The sequence below is a fragment of the Hypomesus transpacificus genome, chromosome 25, assembly GCF_021917145.1.
Source record: "Hypomesus transpacificus isolate Combined female chromosome 25, fHypTra1, whole genome shotgun sequence".
NCBI classification, from domain to species: Eukaryota; Metazoa; Chordata; class Actinopteri; order Osmeriformes; family Osmeridae; genus Hypomesus; species Hypomesus transpacificus.
This window is the reverse complement of record NC_061084.1, coordinates 3523598-3542407: the sequence shown is the minus strand read 5'-3', so window position 1 is coordinate 3542407 and position 18810 is coordinate 3523598. Positions and strand designations below refer to the sequence as shown.

General features: G+C 38.7%; 1 protein-coding gene across 7 annotated transcripts in view; it reads right to left on the bottom strand.

Annotated features, from left to right (window-relative positions):
- dennd4c (DENN/MADD domain containing 4C) overlaps window positions 1–18810 on the bottom strand; it is a 186643-nt gene that overhangs the window by 81744 nt on the left and 86089 nt on the right. For all 7 annotated transcript variants that reach the window (XM_047048963.1, XM_047048965.1, XM_047048961.1 and 4 more), the window contains 7 exons: window positions 10906–11050; window positions 9489–9664; window positions 3584–3684; window positions 2765–2983; window positions 1358–1503; window positions 945–983; window positions 333–463 (listed from right to left, as the gene is read on the bottom strand). In XM_047048963.1, coding sequence (XP_046904919.1) covers window positions 333–463; window positions 945–983; window positions 1358–1503; window positions 2765–2983; window positions 3584–3684; window positions 9489–9664; window positions 10906–11050 — 957 coding nt within the window. The remainder of the gene's footprint in view (window positions 1–332; window positions 464–944; window positions 984–1357; window positions 1504–2764; window positions 2984–3583; window positions 3685–9488; window positions 9665–10905; window positions 11051–18810) is intronic.

Genomic DNA, 18810 nt, shown 5'->3' with positions numbered 1-18810 from the left:
AATTTTTGTAGAAGCACAATATTTTCCTCCTCTGACCAATTTGGTTTTCTTGTCTTCTTTTCATAGGTCTATAAGCTAACTAGCTCTAGCTACTAAGGTGATGTACTAGCGATACAACTGGACAAACGCGGTCTCCATGGAAACAGTCAAATTTTACTGCTGTGCAATCACGTTCAATGTAGTAAATCCCTTATTCTGTTCTACCCCCTTAAGTAAATCCCTTAGCTAAGAAGAAATGTATCATTAAGTGTTATAATTAAGGAAACAACTTAAGGTGTTTTGTGCAACCGGCCTATGATCTTTAGGTATGTGTATTCTGCAATGAGGCACACCTGAAGCGAGCAGGGGGATTAAGTGCCTCCTCAGCAGGGGGTTCAGGAGGCATGACAAAGACTGTATGTTCACTCTTCTGTGATTCATCCAGCTCCATCAGTTTAGTCTCCTCTGAAGACTCACCTTCAACCTATGGAAAGATGAGACATGGTCTTTGTGGTAAATATCAACGCAAAACTTGACATTTAGGGTTTGATGCGCACAACCCAAACTGGGAAAGTAAATTGTAAACATGACATGTGACATGTCATTTAAGCATTCAGGAGTTTAAAAAAACATTTAACGCATGACAGTGTTGTACTAGATTGCACAATGAAAATGAGAAATTAAGCACACTGCTTTTTCTTTTTTTAATTGACGGTCATCATATGCATGTTCTATCACTATATCACTACTGTTCTATAATGTAATTACTTTGTTACTTTAATACTGATTTATCATTTGACCATATACTGTAATTTATCATATGTATTTGAAATGGAACCACGGATGAAGTTCCTTTATGTATTACTTCAGAACATTATTACATGATGACATCTGACAAAAGCATTGAACCACAAAATTCCTTGTTAAATATAGGTGCCTCAAAATTTCAACAGAACTGTGATTACCTTTGTGCCCTTGTCAGTGCCTTTATCAAAGGGGAAAAGCTGTGAGGAGGAAAACAGTGTTAATTTGAAGAAAAACAGATGATCTTAGTCAATAAAAGGGAAAGACCTAATAATATTTCTTATCCCAAAACCGTTTTCCACACACACACCTATTCTAGAGAGGCAAATTGTGACACACAGACCTACAGTATATAGAAAAAGTTAGCTTTGGTCTTACATAATCACAATGAGTTTGTGACAGTCAGTATTATTTTGTCATTTGTGATTATAATCTTCATCACATCAACTTTTATAATTGCACTCTTTGCAGTGAACTGCTTTGGCAAAACTGCTAAACAAACAAAGGGCAACAACACATCAATATGGGCCAAGATCAGGGTACACAGGAAGCTATGTTAACAGCCTATTTTCACCTTTTCAATGCAGTCATCAAAGAAGGCCAGGCCAGTGTCCTTATCACTGACAAAGGTGCACTCTTCGATGAAGCGAATAAAAATTTGAGTCTTGGTCAGTTGAGAGTAAAACTTCTGATGGGCACGGTCCCTGCTCTTTAGAAACCCTAGGGAAAGGAGAGCATGATCAAGTTGTGAAGGCTAGGGTCAAAAGACACAATATTTCTTAAATGATCATTGCCTATGTGCTGAACACAATGTTCTCTCGGGCTACTAATTCAATTAAGAAAAAACAAATCCTATTTTAATGGACATGACGGTGACGGTGTAGTCATCATTAAGCAATTCATATGGCAATGTTTGATCTTTCTAATAATATTGATACCTCCATTGCGGCACATTGGGATTACAAAGCAAAAAAAGCTACCGGGTTACAGAATATGTTGACATTAACATTTTCCAGGATGTGTATGAGCTATCAAAGATATCGGCCATTGGCCATAAGATTACAGTCAGACAGTAAACTAGTTAATGTAAATCTAAGTCAACAATGCAGTTTCTAATTTGGTGTTCGACAATACTTATTTGTTTGGACAGCGTTCTCCGATACTTCAGGGAGATATTATCATTATTATTTTAATTATTTGTATTACTGATAATGTGTTCCTAATTTGCTTTCTTCTTGATATCCATCCATACTATCTTTTGTTACAGATATGTTTACGGTTATTAATTTACAATGCTGCTGTAATGGTGCAATTTAGCCTTGAAATCAATAAAGTTCTTGTTTTCCTTTTCTATCTATAATATTATATAATTTACGTGAGGTTTCATGTCAGTAAGAAGTTCTGTGTTGTCTGCGTATACTAACTGAGAAACAGTATGTGCTCAGAAAGTAATTCTTATTGATGAACAAAAGTACGTTTGTAAAAAGAGTTGGATCCCATGACTTACATGTAACATGGATTGGTAATCTTGAGGCCTTGTAAAAAGAGAAGAGGAGGAGGAGAGGCCACACTCAAGCACAGAATCACAATATGTATCTAGGGTAGGAATAACAAAGGTGAACCCTGGCCCTGACCCTAAACACCACAGGCACGAAGTTCCAGGGGAATATACGCAGAGACACCAAGTTCCAGGACCAGAAAAGACACGTTTATCTTATGCGAGGCCAGGGGGAGCAGACTTTTTTTCTCCTGAAGGGTGAACCTCAATTTGGGGATCATTACAGAGTGAAGACTCCAATTCACCAGCCTGCTGCAGCAGTTTCTCAGTAACGTTTATTATCAGCCCACCAATCCTCTAGGTTTAATCGTATAAGTCTTTCAAAATAAAATATTTTTTTCTTGCACTCATCCATGACAATTATGTTTTAAGAACCTGTGCTGGTTATTAGTTAATGTATGTTTTTCATAGGTTTCTCCTCACCTTGTAGATCATAAAGAGAGTTTGCTGCAGTGGCCTTTTCAGAGGGTGCCTGGGTGATGGGTTTTAAGTATGAACGGTAGCCTTTAAGGATGGATGCCATGAAGCGCAGGAAAGCTTCCTGGATTTCCATCTCCAATGCAGTCATCTTCTTGTGCCAGGTGAAGTCTGCCTCAATAGGCGTCATCTCCACTGCAGAACCCTCCTGCACTGTATGCCTCACTGAAACCACAAATAGGGTAAAACTCTGTAAGATGAGTTTGAGTAAATTTCAATAGATAATTTCAATAGCCCTTTTAAATAAAAATAAATAAAAGTACACTTGTTTTAACATGTGTGACATGTTAAACAAATGTGTCACAGCTTGTATTTTTTTCTTCTCTCCATTATAATAGAAAAGTGCCATTCTCAACAGACAATATGTGATATAGTATATGGCAAAAGCCAAATAAACCAATAGGCTAAATTAATCAGTTCAGTGCAATTTGTTTTTGCCTTCTTAGCTTTCTGGTGCACAATAATCTTTTTGTCATTGATGTAGTAATAGTATATTTTTTGTAGGAATTTGGTCAAATTGGATGGCTTAGAGGAGATATAGCAGCCCTACCATGACACCCAGTATGTATCTGCAATTAAAGAGGCTTAATTCAGCATTCTACAGTATTTATTCGTAATTTATGGATACTATAATTTTGGCTCACTCTCTCATTTATTAACATTGCATTATGGTGATTACAGTACCCAAATTTCCAATTTGAGAGTTTACAATCAGTCTTTGATGAGTATCAGACATGATTCAGTGATCATTGAGGTAGTTTGTACCAGTGCCCAGTTGGTGCTGCAAGTTGGTCAGATAGTTTATAAGGCTCCTGCATGGCTTCTTTGGGAGGTTCTTCCAATTGCTGTGTCTCTTCTCATCAGATCTGAAAAGCACAAAACAATAAACAGGCAGAATGTTCATAATCACTAGAACTAATCAAACTGAAATAGTCAGTCCAGTTTGCTAAAAGTTAACACAACACACACAACATAATTTTCATTACTGCTGTTTTCATTGTACACAAATTACTTTATACTCATCACAGAAATATAAGTGATTATACTTAAATGATGAATTACATGACTGTTAGAGACTGGTACAAGTCTTTGTAGCAGTCACAACACTGAAACTTTATTCACACCTCTACTATAGAACTGTTTGTTCTGAAAACCTTCATGAAAGTAGAGAGTATTGTCTGAATGGAGCAGGTCATGATTACAGGAAACTATTTTGACCATGACAAAACATACAGTACTGTGCAGAAGTCTTATGCACCCAGAGGTTTTTACATGAATGTTGTCTCATATATATATATATGTTTTACTCCTGTATTTATGTTGCAGAATATATACATATATAATTTTTTTTTATTTAAAAATATTTCTTTCTGAAAGCATTTTTGCTTATACATTTTTTTACTTTTCAATTGCCTAAGGCAGTCCCTCCACCAAACACAACATATTACTGATGGTTCCTGACATACAGCCTAATAGATAGGCTGAAGCATTATTTTGTGGACAAATGTCAAGTAGGCATGTATTGTTTTTTCCCTGTGCCCAATTTGTCTGGATGTTAGTGGGGGTTCTCATCCAATTGGTATAATTATGAAATTATTTGGTTTGCCATTCCCAATACATTTTTGTCAAATAAACATACCTGTGCTACATCCATGAAATGGTATTATGCCCATACACAGCATGTCAAATGGATATACAAAAGCATGACCTAAATATTTTGTTATTAGTCAATTATATTTCAGTGTATTGTTGTCCAGGGGTATTCTTTTTCTCAGGAACTTTAGACCATATCTATTTGTTACAAAACACAGTGGACTGTATGTTTTGAGGAAAATATCGGTGACATAAATTCCTTTCCATTTATTTGGCTACTATCAAGTAAAATCAGTTCAAGGATATTAATGGTTAACTAGAACATGCATTTCCTGCTGAAAATGCGTTGGAATGTTGAAATCTAAAATTAGTTTCTTTAAATGGCTGAAAATACAGAAATGAGAAAATACCCGCAAGCTGAAATTAATTTTAAAAATTTATGATTCACACAAAAGAGGGAGTGTGGAAGCTGAACTGCATCATCTGACAAAGCTCAGTGCTTAAATACAATGCGGGAGAATACTTTTGAATGTTAGCAATCGTAAGCAATCGAAGAAATAGTTAAATTTCAAGAGGCAGTGTGGAAGCTGAACTGCATCAACAAAGCTAAGAGCATAAATAGCCTACAATGCGGGAGAAGTTGAAAGTTGAACTGTTAAACAGAAGAAGAAGTAGGCTAGCTAGTTGTAACAAGAATATTATAGTTTTAACAGCTGAAATTATGGTTGGGATAGTAATATCAATAGCAGATGTAGCTTATCATTGAGTGCGTTTACTCGGCTTTCTTAGTAGGATTCAATGTTTTGATTGAATGAAACATACAGCAGTAGGGCTGATACAGGAAGACACGGCGACACTTTGTTGCAGAAGAATGATGGTGCAAGTTTTGTCTATGGAGCATACAACGATTAATAAAAAGAATCATGTAGACGTGTTTAAGTCGCATAAACACGCATAACTAATCGCATAACTAATTACTAGGGATGGGACGTATGGCACTGACGCATCGATGTTTGTGTCGCAAAACCAATACGCACAGTTTCGAAAAAGTGGTTTGGAGCTTGAGTGAAATGACGATGCCACGTGATTGATGACGTTCAATGCTTCAGACGTCACAACTGGTTCAAAGCTGTGGCGCACTTCTAAACCTTAGAAGAGGGAAAGAAACCAGTGCTTGTCGTCTTAATAGGAGGCGAACACTACATTGGCAGAAGCGCAAACAGTTATTAATAGAGTACATAGTTATTATTAGAGGACGATTAGAGAATTATCATTAGCAGACGAGAAGTAGGTTATATTAGCATAAGAGTATAGTTCAGCAGCAGAAGAGAAGTAGGTTATATTAGCAGAAGAGTATAGTTCATTAGCAGAAGAGTAGTACAGTTGAGAATTATTAGCAGAAGAGCAGAAAGTAAAAGACGATAGAGTATGGATGCTACCGGAGTAAGAGAGCGATTCCCCTGAACCCTGTTATGGTACACTGCCTTTTTATATTGCACAAGCACACCCCCACTGTCCCCACAAGTATTCCCCCGATTCACAATACATATCACAAATGTAAGGAATGAGACAGCTATATAAGCAGAGTGGTTGTGTAAGCTACCACTCTGTATCAGCAGTCATTTAATACTTCCATAGCCTACACTTAAGCATTCTACCGCCCTTATACTGTTTGCAGAACATTACAAAGTGTGGTGTAGACCAGTACATCACAGTAAAACATATTTATTGTATGAAAATTACACAGTTCTCAAATACACATGTATGATTTTAATGAATGAACACGAAAATTAGACCATCACGTAGCCTTACAAAAATGAACGACATTGAATAATTAACGAGGCTAAGTACCGCCAGAAACTACTGGTACATCGCATTCAGGTGGTTTAAACGGCTGCTATAATTTTAGCTGACCACTAGATGTAACTGTGCTCTCCAATTTCAATGCGCCAATAGTTCGGCTCTTTGGTTCGGAGCAATCCGGAAGAAACCACCAAAGCTTCACAAGGCATTGTTCGCCCATCCCTACTAATTACACATGTAAACGGAGCAATAATATTATTGGCATAAACCGACAATGGCTATCGGGTTTCTCATAGAACGCACTCGGTGGCGTAGTAGAACAAAACAGTAGCCTACCATTAGCATAGTAGTTAGTAAAAGAGATATTAGCAGCATCTGCAGAATTAGTAGTTGTAGTAGTGGCATTAGATATAGCAGTATCGGTAGTGGTAGTAGTTGTGTTGTGGTGCTCTTAGTCTTTTAATGAGACGAGTTGACTGAATAGCTTGTCTTGTGTCTCCACTAATCAGCTAATACCAATCAACTGTGTAAGAGACTGGCGTGTGTTTGTGTGGTTGCCAAGGTGATGGTGCAGCTATGGCTGCTAATGTGCTGAGGGCAGAGAATACCAGACATTTAGCTAGAATCCACACCTCAAACAAGTTAAACTAAACTCTACGTTCAATCCAAAAAATAAAGATATTTTCCGAGACCCAAGACTCTGCCAAAACCAGAAATGTCCTTTATATGTCTGTGCGGTCAGAAATACGACTCTACCGGCAGTTTATAAATCTTGTTATTTCTTGTTTTCTGTGACAAATTTGTCACCAGATTTGCATTGGACTCTATGGGGTGAGAGTTGGACTTTGTCTCGCTTTCGTGGGGCTCTGAATAAATGTGCAAGTCTGTTGGATTCCACAGACAACTGGTTACGACCAGCACAAAATTTGCCATCTATTGATCTAAAAACGAAGCATAAAGAGCGAAAATTGTGGCAATGCTGGCAAACTAGAAATATTTTTTCAACGACATCCGAAGCTCCCTCCACTCTAAGCGTTTCAGTCTGCACTCTAGGCTTTCACACGTAGACACCCATGTAAATCTCAGAAACAGTTTGAAAAACTCATGAAACATAATTAGTGATATTGAAAAAAGTTGAATGGATATCAAAAAGCTGAATTATAAAAAAATATTTTAGGGTTTTGTCAACATTTTAAAGTTTAAATGGTGGCTCTAGCTGAAAGATTGAGGAAGAATAAGGATTTGGAAGTTGAAGAAGTTTTAAGAAGTTTGAAAGGATTTGAAAAAAAACTCAATCTCAGAAACAGTTTGAAAAACTCATGAAACATAATTAGTGATATTGAAAAAAGTTGAATGGATATCAAAAAGCTGAATTATAAAAAAATATTTTAGGGTTTTGTCAACATTTTAAAGTTTAAATGGTGGCTCTAGCTGAAAGATTGAGGAAGAATAAGGATTTGGAAGTTGAAGAAGTTTTAAGAAGTTTGAAAGGATTTGAAAAAAAACTCAATTGGAAACCCATGTAAAAATATTTATGAATATTGATTTATATTAATTCAAGCATACGAGGTACAAAGCTGAAAAGTCATAGCACCCATGGCATGAAACTGCTGATTTTTTCGATAGTTGAACGGTTTTAATAGCTGAAGATTTGAAGGCGCTGAAAGGTGCCACGGAAGAAATAGAAGAAAAATAATAAGTTGATTAAAGATTCAAAGAACACTACTTGGAATGCTGAAGCAGCATTCCAACAATTATAATGTATTAAATATATTTCTAAGTAAATTCAACAGGGCTCCCTTTGAATGGTGAATACAATCTCCAAAGCAATGCACCTGTCACTTCCATTCTCCCAGCTCACGTTTATAAATTCAAGAAAATAATTCACTTAAAAAATATGCATCTAGCTAGCAAGGCTAACACTCAAACTTAAAATAAATCAATGTCAACTTTTTACTCATGGTTGCTACGTCATATAATGGAACCTATATTCCTACAACAACCTGCTACATTATGTTAAGGCTGCCTCCGCCTTAACAGAGATGGCGGAGGCAGCGGCTAAACACGCGGCTCTTCTGAGTAAATATCGAATAAAACCAGAGATTTACACCACTGTAGACGGTCAAATAGTGGTGGAAGATGAGATCGTATTTTATGTATTACATTATAGTAATAATTTTAATACTGTAACATGTACATTTACAGGGTTTACAGAGTTTGTGCTTGCAGCAGACTAACGTGTTGACATATGCCCTTGTCTTGCAAGGGCACCACTTGGTCTACTGCAGCCTTGATTAATGATAAAATTTGAATTGTTATGCGTTAGACAACTTTTCAGTCATATGGCCGGTGTCCCCATTTTAGTCAGTCTTGAGTGTATATAGGGAAAAGTTTTACCAATCACTTTCAGTTCTGTTTATAATACAGCTCCGGAGCATTAGGCGCCTAGTCTTCATTGTGAATACCTTCGTTAACCATTGCTCTGAAGGTATGTTTTGTATTTGAGGATGTTTCATTATAATTGTATTGATTATCTTACTATTTAGATAATAAACTATTATTGTGCATTTTAAGTTACTTGTTCTCCTTGAAACGTATCTATCACGCTACGGCTGTACTGATTATATACAAAGACTTTTGAAGTAGGTTTTAACTTAAGGCCTCTGAGTGGATCTCCACCTTCCGAAGGCATTAACCGGAGCCTCTGAGTGGTTGGTTTACATATTAGGTCAGTGGTTAAATCCATATTATAGTAGAGATAAACAACTGATTAGTGGGTATGCATACTTTAAGGTCGGTGCTCTGATCAAGCAGACGATTTTTACCTTCTACCTATTTTGCCCAACCAAATCTACATGTGACTTTCGTTACAACATTTTTGGGATGGATACCGGCAAAATTATACAGAATGTTGATTACAACACTATATCACTGATGGTTGTGCTTGCTTTGAATAACCATTTAGGAATGTTTGCCTACAACATTTGAAAAGAAGGCCTATCACTTTTCACTAACAAGGTTTATACAATATTTAATGAAGTAACTAGGAAGTATTATAGTTTGGCATCATACGCTCAATTATGTATCATCATAGACCTCATAGATAGAGTTGAAGGTTTTTTGAATAAATTGTTCCTTTCATATCAATAAAATGTAACAAAACAGCAATGTTTATCCAAACAATGTCTAATTGACACATTGAGAGAATTGTAAAACAACTAAAGACATTTTGATCTGTTGGAGACTACAAGATTTAAATATTGTCATAGCTTACAGGTAAATAGTGTTGGTGTCTAAGTCCACACAGACCACATCCGGGGGGGGGTCATAGAGGTCAAAATAGCGGGAATCCACCCCCACAATGAATGGACAGGGGGCATTGAGGACACCCACCAAGGAGAGGGGGCACAGAGGGATGTATGGGCACTGCCACTGGAAAGGGAAAATCATCTGCAGAAAGACAAAGTAAAAGTTGAATTAAAACAAACGTGTACAGTAGTTCTGTAATAATTAGTCTAGCAGAATTATCATAGGGACTTTAAAACGTTAAATGTGTTTGTAGTTCTAGTTTTAAAGAGACAGTTGATAATACGTTGGGAGATGCTTATGAGTCACAAATGTCAGGAATCATCATTGTACTAAAGGATAAGCAACCAAGTACAAAATATGTATGTAAATGTATGTTATGCATAATAATCAAGGGTTCCCATCAACACAACATCTTGTCAAACCCAAGTATTGGGGGAAGTAACAGCAAACATAGTCATGGTCCAAGCACTTTGTTCAAGTTCTGCTAAAAGGTAATGGTAGAACCCAGAGTTAATTCAGTGTTTCCCACACATAGACTAATTTGCGGCGGTGCGCCACAGAATCAACACCAGCCGCCACATATTGCGTTTCGTGAAACATTTTTTTTAACGCTATTTAGGTTAAAACACGCAGCGTATTCGTTCAGCTGCATTTCCTTTCCCCTGCTCTCCCTCCGTCTCTCTGTCACTCATGCGTCTTTCTCACATATGCACACAGTCACAACGTCAGCAACAATGCATACATACACCGTTCTAGTAAGACCGACAGCTATATTAGCGAGCTTTCAGCATTAGTGCTGTAGCTAAAAGTCGAGGAAAGTTGAGGCTACTTTTCGCTAGGTACCTTACTCGAAGGTTCCCCTTCGTTCTTTTGGTGAGAAGTCTCAGGAGCTAGCTACTTACCCGGCGTCCTGGAGCCGACGAGTTAAATAGTTGTTAAATAGTACTAGCATGGCTACATGCATAATGCAGAAATGATATGTTAGTTGTTGTTAATTTTGTGAAGGTGTGAATCATTTAGGATTAATATTTAATGTAACAAATTATTAACAAATTAACTGTGTAACGAATTATTAACAAAGGAATTATTACGACGACCCCCCCTCCCCCCCCCGGTCTGACAACCCCTACCCCCCTCCCCGCCACAACTAGATTTCTAATCTGTGGGAAACACTGTAATTAAACCTGTCTTTAGACAATACATAATTGCAGGGTGAGTGTACTGTGTCCCAACCAAAACTACTTGAGAACTTCACTTTTGTATTGTTCTTAATTTACTAACAAGTAGAGGGCATAGAACATAGCCATAGACAATCAAAGTGCAAGTGGATTGCTAGAGTAAAAGAAAACTTGTGTTTGTATTAAATTCACTGTACTACTCACCGCCACTACAGCCTCAGCCACTCCAGTTAACACAGCAGGCCGTAATGAGTGCAGCAGGATTTTACTCTCCAGCAATACAAAGTTCAGCAGTGTGGCACAGTTTTCAGACCCCAAGTTCATCAGCAGAGTGCTGTAATCTGCGCCACTTAGGAATAGAACACAATTGTTTAAATAAACATGGCATTACCCAATAGTTAGAGGCACAGTAATGACTTACCCTAAAGCTGTTGACCACAACTACATAACAATGTTCATTTACATTTGAATACTTGTGTCCAAATAACAACAATAAATATTCAACTGTGGAAGAATGGTGTTTATCTGAACAATTTGTTAGAAGATTACTAGAGCTGTCCCCACTCAGTCGACTAGTCGTTTGTTTGGTTGATATGCTCTTGGTCGACTAAGATTCTTTTTTGTCGAGCAGCCGTATGGAAGTGTGAGATCTGATCCCGCTTGTGTCACCATCGCTTAATTAAATGAATGTTCTACAGAAATTGTAGATTGTATTATTTAAGACAAATAAAGCAATTAAAAAAATATATACAAAAAATAGGTGTTACTGTTTTCCCTTTCGTTAATCTGCGTTTTGTTTTGTTTAATGTTCACGGAACACGAGCACAATTGTAGCTGTTAGCCTAAACCAGGGGTCACCAACCTTTTTGAACCTGAGGGCTACTTCATGGGTACTGAGTCATACGAAGGGCACCCAGTTTGATACACTCTTCTGAAATAAAAAATGTGCTCAGTTTGCCTTTAGTTATGTATTGTTATTAATGATTAATGATATTCATCTATGTGAAGACACTGATCATGTTAATGATTTCTCACAATAATTATCAACAATGACTTAAAGCAATGACTCAGCAATTGATTACATTTGCTTACAGGATCACTATAACATTTCATAGGAAAAATCTTGCCAGTGACAAACCCTTTTGACAAATCTTAACTATGTAGCACCTTGTTTGAAAAATAAATCAATTATGTAATGTTTAAGAAAAATAAATTTACATATTTTCAAATAAATCGAATCACATTTTGACTAATGACCAAGTCTGCTGCATTTTTACAAAATAATCTTTTACATTTCATGAATACTCTTTTGAATGGAACACAATTTTTCCTATTTTAAATTCACAACATTTCATAGGAAAAATCTCAAATGTTCACTAGCCAGTGACAAACTCTTTTAATAAATCATTAACTATGTATTGCACCTTGTATGAAAAAGTAATCAATTATGTAATGTTTAAGAAAAATCAATCAATTATGTAATGTTTAAGAAAAATCAACTTACATATTTTCAAATAAATCTAATCACATTTTGAACTTATGACCAAGTGTGCTGCATTTTTACAAAATTATATCTGTTACATTTCATGAACACTATTACATTGAACACAATGTATCCTATTTTTGATTCAGCTTTGCAACTGACACTTTGTTAGTGGGAAGACTGGCATTGCATGCTGTTCACCAGTGTGTTGTAGTCTGGTGTGTAACTTGACACTGCAACTCTGAGTGAGTCTTGCAGATGTGCATCAGTGAGGCGGGTTCTGTGTTTGTTCTTGATGAAGTTCATGTCAGAAAATGCTGATTCACAGAGATAGGTTGAACCAAACAGGCTGGCAACCTTCATAGCTGCTGTGCTTACACCACTGTACTTTTCTGTGTCAACAAGGCTCCAAAAGTTTGGTGCAGCTTGGTGAGCTTTGAGGTGCAGGTCATTCTGCAATGTTACAATTTCAATCTCCACCTGTCCAGCATCCAAGTTGAACGTTGCACTTAGTTGCTCAGCAATGTCAGTTATGTCCTTGTTCATGAAAGGATTGGAGATGAATGAAACACATGGCTCAAGCTGATCAAGGTCACAAAACCTATCCTCAAACTCTTGTCCAAGTCTGTTTATGACTTGACAGTACTTTTCTGCATTTTTGTCCAATGCCTCAGATGCAGAAGCATTGTCTTTCAGCACCGACTGCACAGAGGGAAAGTGCAGCATTTTTTTTCTCTGTAAATGCACAGAGAAAATGTTCATCTTGGCTTTAAATGCATTTAAAGCACTTATCATGTCAACAACAGTCTTACCTTTGCCTTGCAGCTCGCAGTTCAAGTGGTTTAGTTTCCCAGTAATGTCCGTTAGAAATGCGAGGTCAAGTGTCCACTCTGTGCCCTCTCGCAGCGAGACATCTTCCCCTTTGGACTGCATGAACTCCTTGATTTCACCCAAAAGTGACAAAAAACGAAGCAAAACTCGTCCTCTGCTCAGCCATCGGATTTCTGTGTGTAGCAGCAGGTCGCCATATTCTGCTGACATCTCCTGCAATAGCACCTTGAAGATCCTGTGCTGTTTCGCTTTGGAGCGGATGCTGTTGATGATTTTCACAACGGGAGTCATCACGTGCTCAAAGCCGATCACTTTTGCACATAACGCCTGCTGGTGAATGATGCAGTGGTAATGCAGAAGTTTTGGGAAGTCTGGGTCACCTTTACAGTGCGCGATGAAACCTGCATGTCGGCCGATCATAGCAGGAGCCCCGTCTGTAGTCACCGCCACTAGCTTTTCCAGTGGCACCTTTTTCTGTACGAAAAACTCCTTCACCGCGTTGTAAACGTCAACTCCCCTCGTAGTTGTCTTTAAGGGCAGTAGTGTCAGGAGTTCTTCTTTTGTGTATAAATCTGCAAACACCATCCGGATAAAGACTGACAGCTGCGCTGTACTGCTGTTGTCCACGGACTCGTCGCACTGGATGCTAAACCACCTGCACCGCGCCAGATCCCGGTCCAGCTGCTCTGCCAGGTTAGTGGACATAGCTGACACCCGTCTAGTCATCGTCGATGCCCCCAGTTGGACATCGGAGAGAGTGGAGATTAGATTGGCTCCATTTTTCTCGTCTTTAAGTACAGTGTTGGCAATAATCATCATTGCTTCTTTGAACACTTCTCCGTCTGAAAAGGCCTTCTTCTTCTTTATCAGAAAATGTGCAGCTCTAAACGAGGCTTCGGTTGCTTTTATGGAGTTCTTTGCCGGCTTCGTGAAAAAAGACTGCTGCTTTCCCAAAGCTGCCTTTAGCTCACGGGCTTTTTCTGCCCGTAGCGCGCTTCCCGCGGGGTAGTTAGCCTGGTAGCTGTTGTGTGTAGCAAAGTGTCTCTCCACATTGTGCCGCTTTGCCGTCGCCACAGTCGCGCCGCAAATGAGACAAACGCAGTTTTCTTTCACACTTGTAAAAAAGAATTCTTCCTCCCATTCACCGTGAAAATTATAGGTTCTCTTCCTTTTTTCTGCCATGATTTTGGGGTAAGAATGTGCATTCAGCTCATGGATTCAGCTCCCCATCATCGCTGTTCCCGCTAAACGCTCAGCCCCGCGAACACTGAATCTTCCTTTGTCATGCGCACTCATCTTTGAACTAGAATAGGTCAGAAATCGACTGAATTATCAAAACTTCCATGAATTGTACAAATATTTTTTTATTTTTTATTTTAAAGATCTTGTCATATTCATATAGCCTACATATAAATGCAAGTGTGATTTTTTTTAGACGCAGCTCACTGGAGAGTTGTGCTATTTTTAGAACAGGCCTGCGGGCGCCTCAAATGGTCCTTGCGGGCGCACTGGTGCCCGCGGGCACTGTGTTGGTGACCCCTGGCCTAAACTCTACCATACTTTGTCTACGGTTGGTGTTATTAACCCTTTAGGTAAAATGGCAAAGAAATCTGCGTGTTATGGAGACTATGTTCTCTGGTCAGTAATGCTTAGAAGCCACTGGGGTGCATCTGATTAAAATGCCGGAGATGATGTACAGATCCAAAGTTGTTTTTTTATTGTACAGTTGAGAGGAATGGTGTTGGTTATATTTGCCTTTATGGGTTCTGTGTGTGTGTGTGTGTGTGTGCCTGTGTGGTTCTGTAAAGAAACAGAATACAACGGATTCTTACCATAATACAATAATAGGAATCTCAAAATATAATGCTAGTGAATACCTCACATCAATAATAGCCATATTATCTCAAGCAACATTCTTGTAATAACGTTACTGCAGTGACACTACTGTCTATACTGTCTGTTATTCCACGTAGACATTCCAGCCGCTAAAACAGCGCAAGTAAACATGTCACTAGCTGGCTAACAACGATTATGTAGCATTGCTAAAGTAACCAGACTCATAATGGCATAGACGTAACAAGAAGCATCAGAAATACTTACATGTATATGAACGCACACAATACAACACTTCTTTGGTCTACTCAATAAACTAATGTCCGCACTATACACTAGGCAGTCCACTACACCGCTATTCCCGCCACTGGGTATCGTCAGCGCGAGCATCCCCCGACTGCACTCCAATTGGCTGTACCAGTGGAGCCTTAAGGGGTGCATGCACTAACAGCATGACCCAACAGCAGCGAAAGGGCTGTTCACGTGCACAGTCTAAGGGGGCAAAACCATCAGTCCTTCGCGACACTGCGGTATGGAAACATTTTATCAAAGTACCGGGTGACTCGAAACATGTTGAATGCACTTTGCCAACAACGGTTTATATTCCATAGTTTGACGTTTAATATGATGTACCATTTGAAAACCGTAAATTGGCCTACTTTGCTAATTAATGCAAATACACTATTATATCGACATTCGGTAACAACAGGACTGGTGACACAAGGATTATCATTAGTAATAGCTCATTTTATAGAGGCTGAATCTGGAATGTCCAGCAGCTAGCTCTATATTTAATCAGATTGGGAACATTTTGTACATTTATGTTTGTCTCTTTGTCAATCACCATTTTTTCGTAGGTCTATGTATGTCTATGTATTCTGTCTTAAAACAGTGAGGTAAAACATCACACAAAATGGTTTGATGAAAAACATTGTGACATTTATAGAAAAGAAAAAACATTTCAAATTTAGATTAGACGATTTTCAGAAGCATTCAGTCGATACTTGGTCGACCAAAGAAAATCTTAGTCAAGGACAGCCCTAAAGATTACGTTGACCAATTAAAATGATTTTAGAACAACTTTCAGACAGAAGTACAGATACTTTACAAAAAAGGCTTGGATATTAGTCTGAAAATTGTGTAGTATAAATTATCCTATAAATAAGGACATTTAGTTACATTTTAATCTCCCTTTAAACTGGGGGTGTCAAATCCTTTCAGTTTATGGGACAAATACAGCCCAATTTGGTCTCAAGATTAATCTATAAATAACCAAATCCAATAAATAAAAAAAATCCTTTATTTAGAGTAAAGAATTACAAGTCCAACAACAATGGAATGGGAGTTATTGAAGAAGAAGTTATTCCCTGCCTTTTACTGTTTGTTTTGGGAAGTTTTGGGGCAAGGTAGGATCTAGACAATTTAACATCGTAGTGCGTTTGAGTATGGGTTTGCACCCTAACTTAGATCTCTGAATGTGTCACATCTTTGAATTCTTTGTCCACAAAAAGTACGATCTTACAGGGGGTCAGGTGGCTGATCGGAATTAGGGAATCGGGCTTTTAATCATAAGGTTGCTGGTTGAATTCCCGTCCGTGTCAAATTACATTGTGCCCTTGAGCAAGGCACTTCACCCTACTTGCCTCGGGGGGAATGTCCCTGTACTTACTTTAAGTCCCTCTGGATAAGAGCTTCGCAGCCAGTGTGGTCGGTCCCATTTGATAACATGGGCGCCGAAAGAAAAAAGACGGCGCTTCCAGGCGCCTCGCAGCAGATCGCAGCCAGTGTGTCCCAGGCGTTAAAGTGCTCCAGTGGGGGACATGAAACTTGCAGGCATGAAAACGGGTCAGGGGTGAAAAAGGTGAAAAGGATATTACCCCTCTAGGGGGGTCCGGGTGCATGCTACCCCAAAAGGAAAATTTGAATATTCCATATTTTAAAGCATCAATCTGATGCATTTTGAGATACTTTTTTGCCAACCTGGGGAGAACTGGAGAAACGTAACTTAAGCCATGAGTCAACAATTATTATGGCCTCCTTCCTAAGTATCTTGGGTCTAACATTTACAGTATATGAGGTAGGGATGTCACGAGAACCGATACTTACGGTACCTTCCGATGCTAAAATAACAAAACCCATTTTGTTGCCCATTTTTTTGAAGCACCGTAAGTACCGTGAGCGCCGATGCCAGATGTTAGCATCGGTGCTGCGCCTTCAGGAGTGTTCCAGTCGAAGTTTACATTAAGAAAAACAAGTTAACAACTGCTGCTTTAGCGATCACCCCGCTTCGACTTGTTGACAAGAAAGGCAAAAAAAGTAGTTTGCGTTTGAGGCAGATGACAGTGGCGTTATAATTAATCCGCAGAAGCCATTATGCAAAAAATGCTACCGCTGTCTTCAGACCAAGGGGGAATACTTCCAATTTAGCTAAGCACCTGAAAGATCGTCATCTGGATTTGTTTAAAGAATTCAAGGCAAGTTCTGATTCAGTTCCAGAAGAGGCGCAGCACCGATGCTAACATCTGGCATCATACAAAATAAATCAATGTTCGTTGAAGTTGCGGCGAAATTCTGAATACATCCAAAGAACGCTCTTTTTCTGTTTGTTTAATCTGTCATACTAAAATACACGTTACATGATGTTTGAGATGGTGGGCACGTGTGTTACAATGGCTTATGTACATAGTTTAGGTTAGCTGTAGTTTTAACGTTAGCCCACAGCTTAGAAGGTAAACTCATGTCATGTTCATCCTGTTAGCTGAATGGCTTAATTGCACTTTATTATGTTGTGCTATGCTCTATTGCACATGTTTTGTATGTCTTTGTAGGACATTTTGCTATTTTTCAAATATTTTAAAGAAGTTCATTGTTCAAGTAGCCTACATGGAATCTTAGACAATCCTCTTTTTTTTTACCATGGTATTGAAATTGGCATTGAGAATCGTGTTATTTTAATGGTATTGGCACCGACTACTGAATTTTTGGTATCGTGACACCCCTAATATGAGGCACAATGTGGTAAAGGCACCACAAATGGCTAAATGCATAACCCCCCAAAAGATGGTGGACATGCTGTAACTTAACCTGTCTACTCATCCATCATGATTGACAGCCAATACAAGTACCAGCGTATTTTGAAGTCAAAATGCGTATCCGCTACACAAATTGCGTACAGGTTGGCAGGTCTGCTTATTGATAGAATGGCAGGGATGGACTGGAAGTAAAAATAGGCGCTGGACTTTGATCCAGACTGGCCCACCAGAACCGGTCCCGTATACGCCACCACACCGAGCGCCTTGCTAATGCATGCAAATTCTGTCTGATGTGATGCTAGTTAGGGACTTCCATGGTTAATGCGAGCGCGCATAGCGCCCGAGCGAATTTTTTTACCTGATTTGAGCGAAAAATAGTTTTTGGAGCTTGAAACAAACATAGCCGTTTGTCCAATTGGTAAAATGTTGTGTAGTGAAGGTAATTACGTTTACGTTTCTAAGCCTGGTTTTCCATCTTTATATTGTCTCAAATTAGCTTTTCTGTCAGTGTCACTGTTGTGTGCAAGCGGCATTAAGCGCTGCATTCGTTCATTTGGAATTTTCAACCGGAACTTTAGCTAGCTGGCTAACGTTGCGTTCTCTTCTGCTGTGTTCAATGACTCAATTCATCAAGCTGTAGCTAACGTTAGCTAAGTTTATGTCAACAGAGCTCCTGGTTAACTAAACTTAAATATACCAGAAAATATAAAAATGATTGAAACCATCATTCACCAAATTCAGTCAAGTAAATCGCCGAGGCCAGGAGTGCTTTAGCTTCTGATGGTGGTCTGCACTGTTGATGCAAGGACCTTTGCGTTAATATTTCCATGCACTCGCGCTCCCTTCTGACACACGCACCTGTTCGCAGTTCACTGAATATGAATACCACCCCCCCCCCCCCCCCCCCCCCAAAAACAATTTCTCATCGAA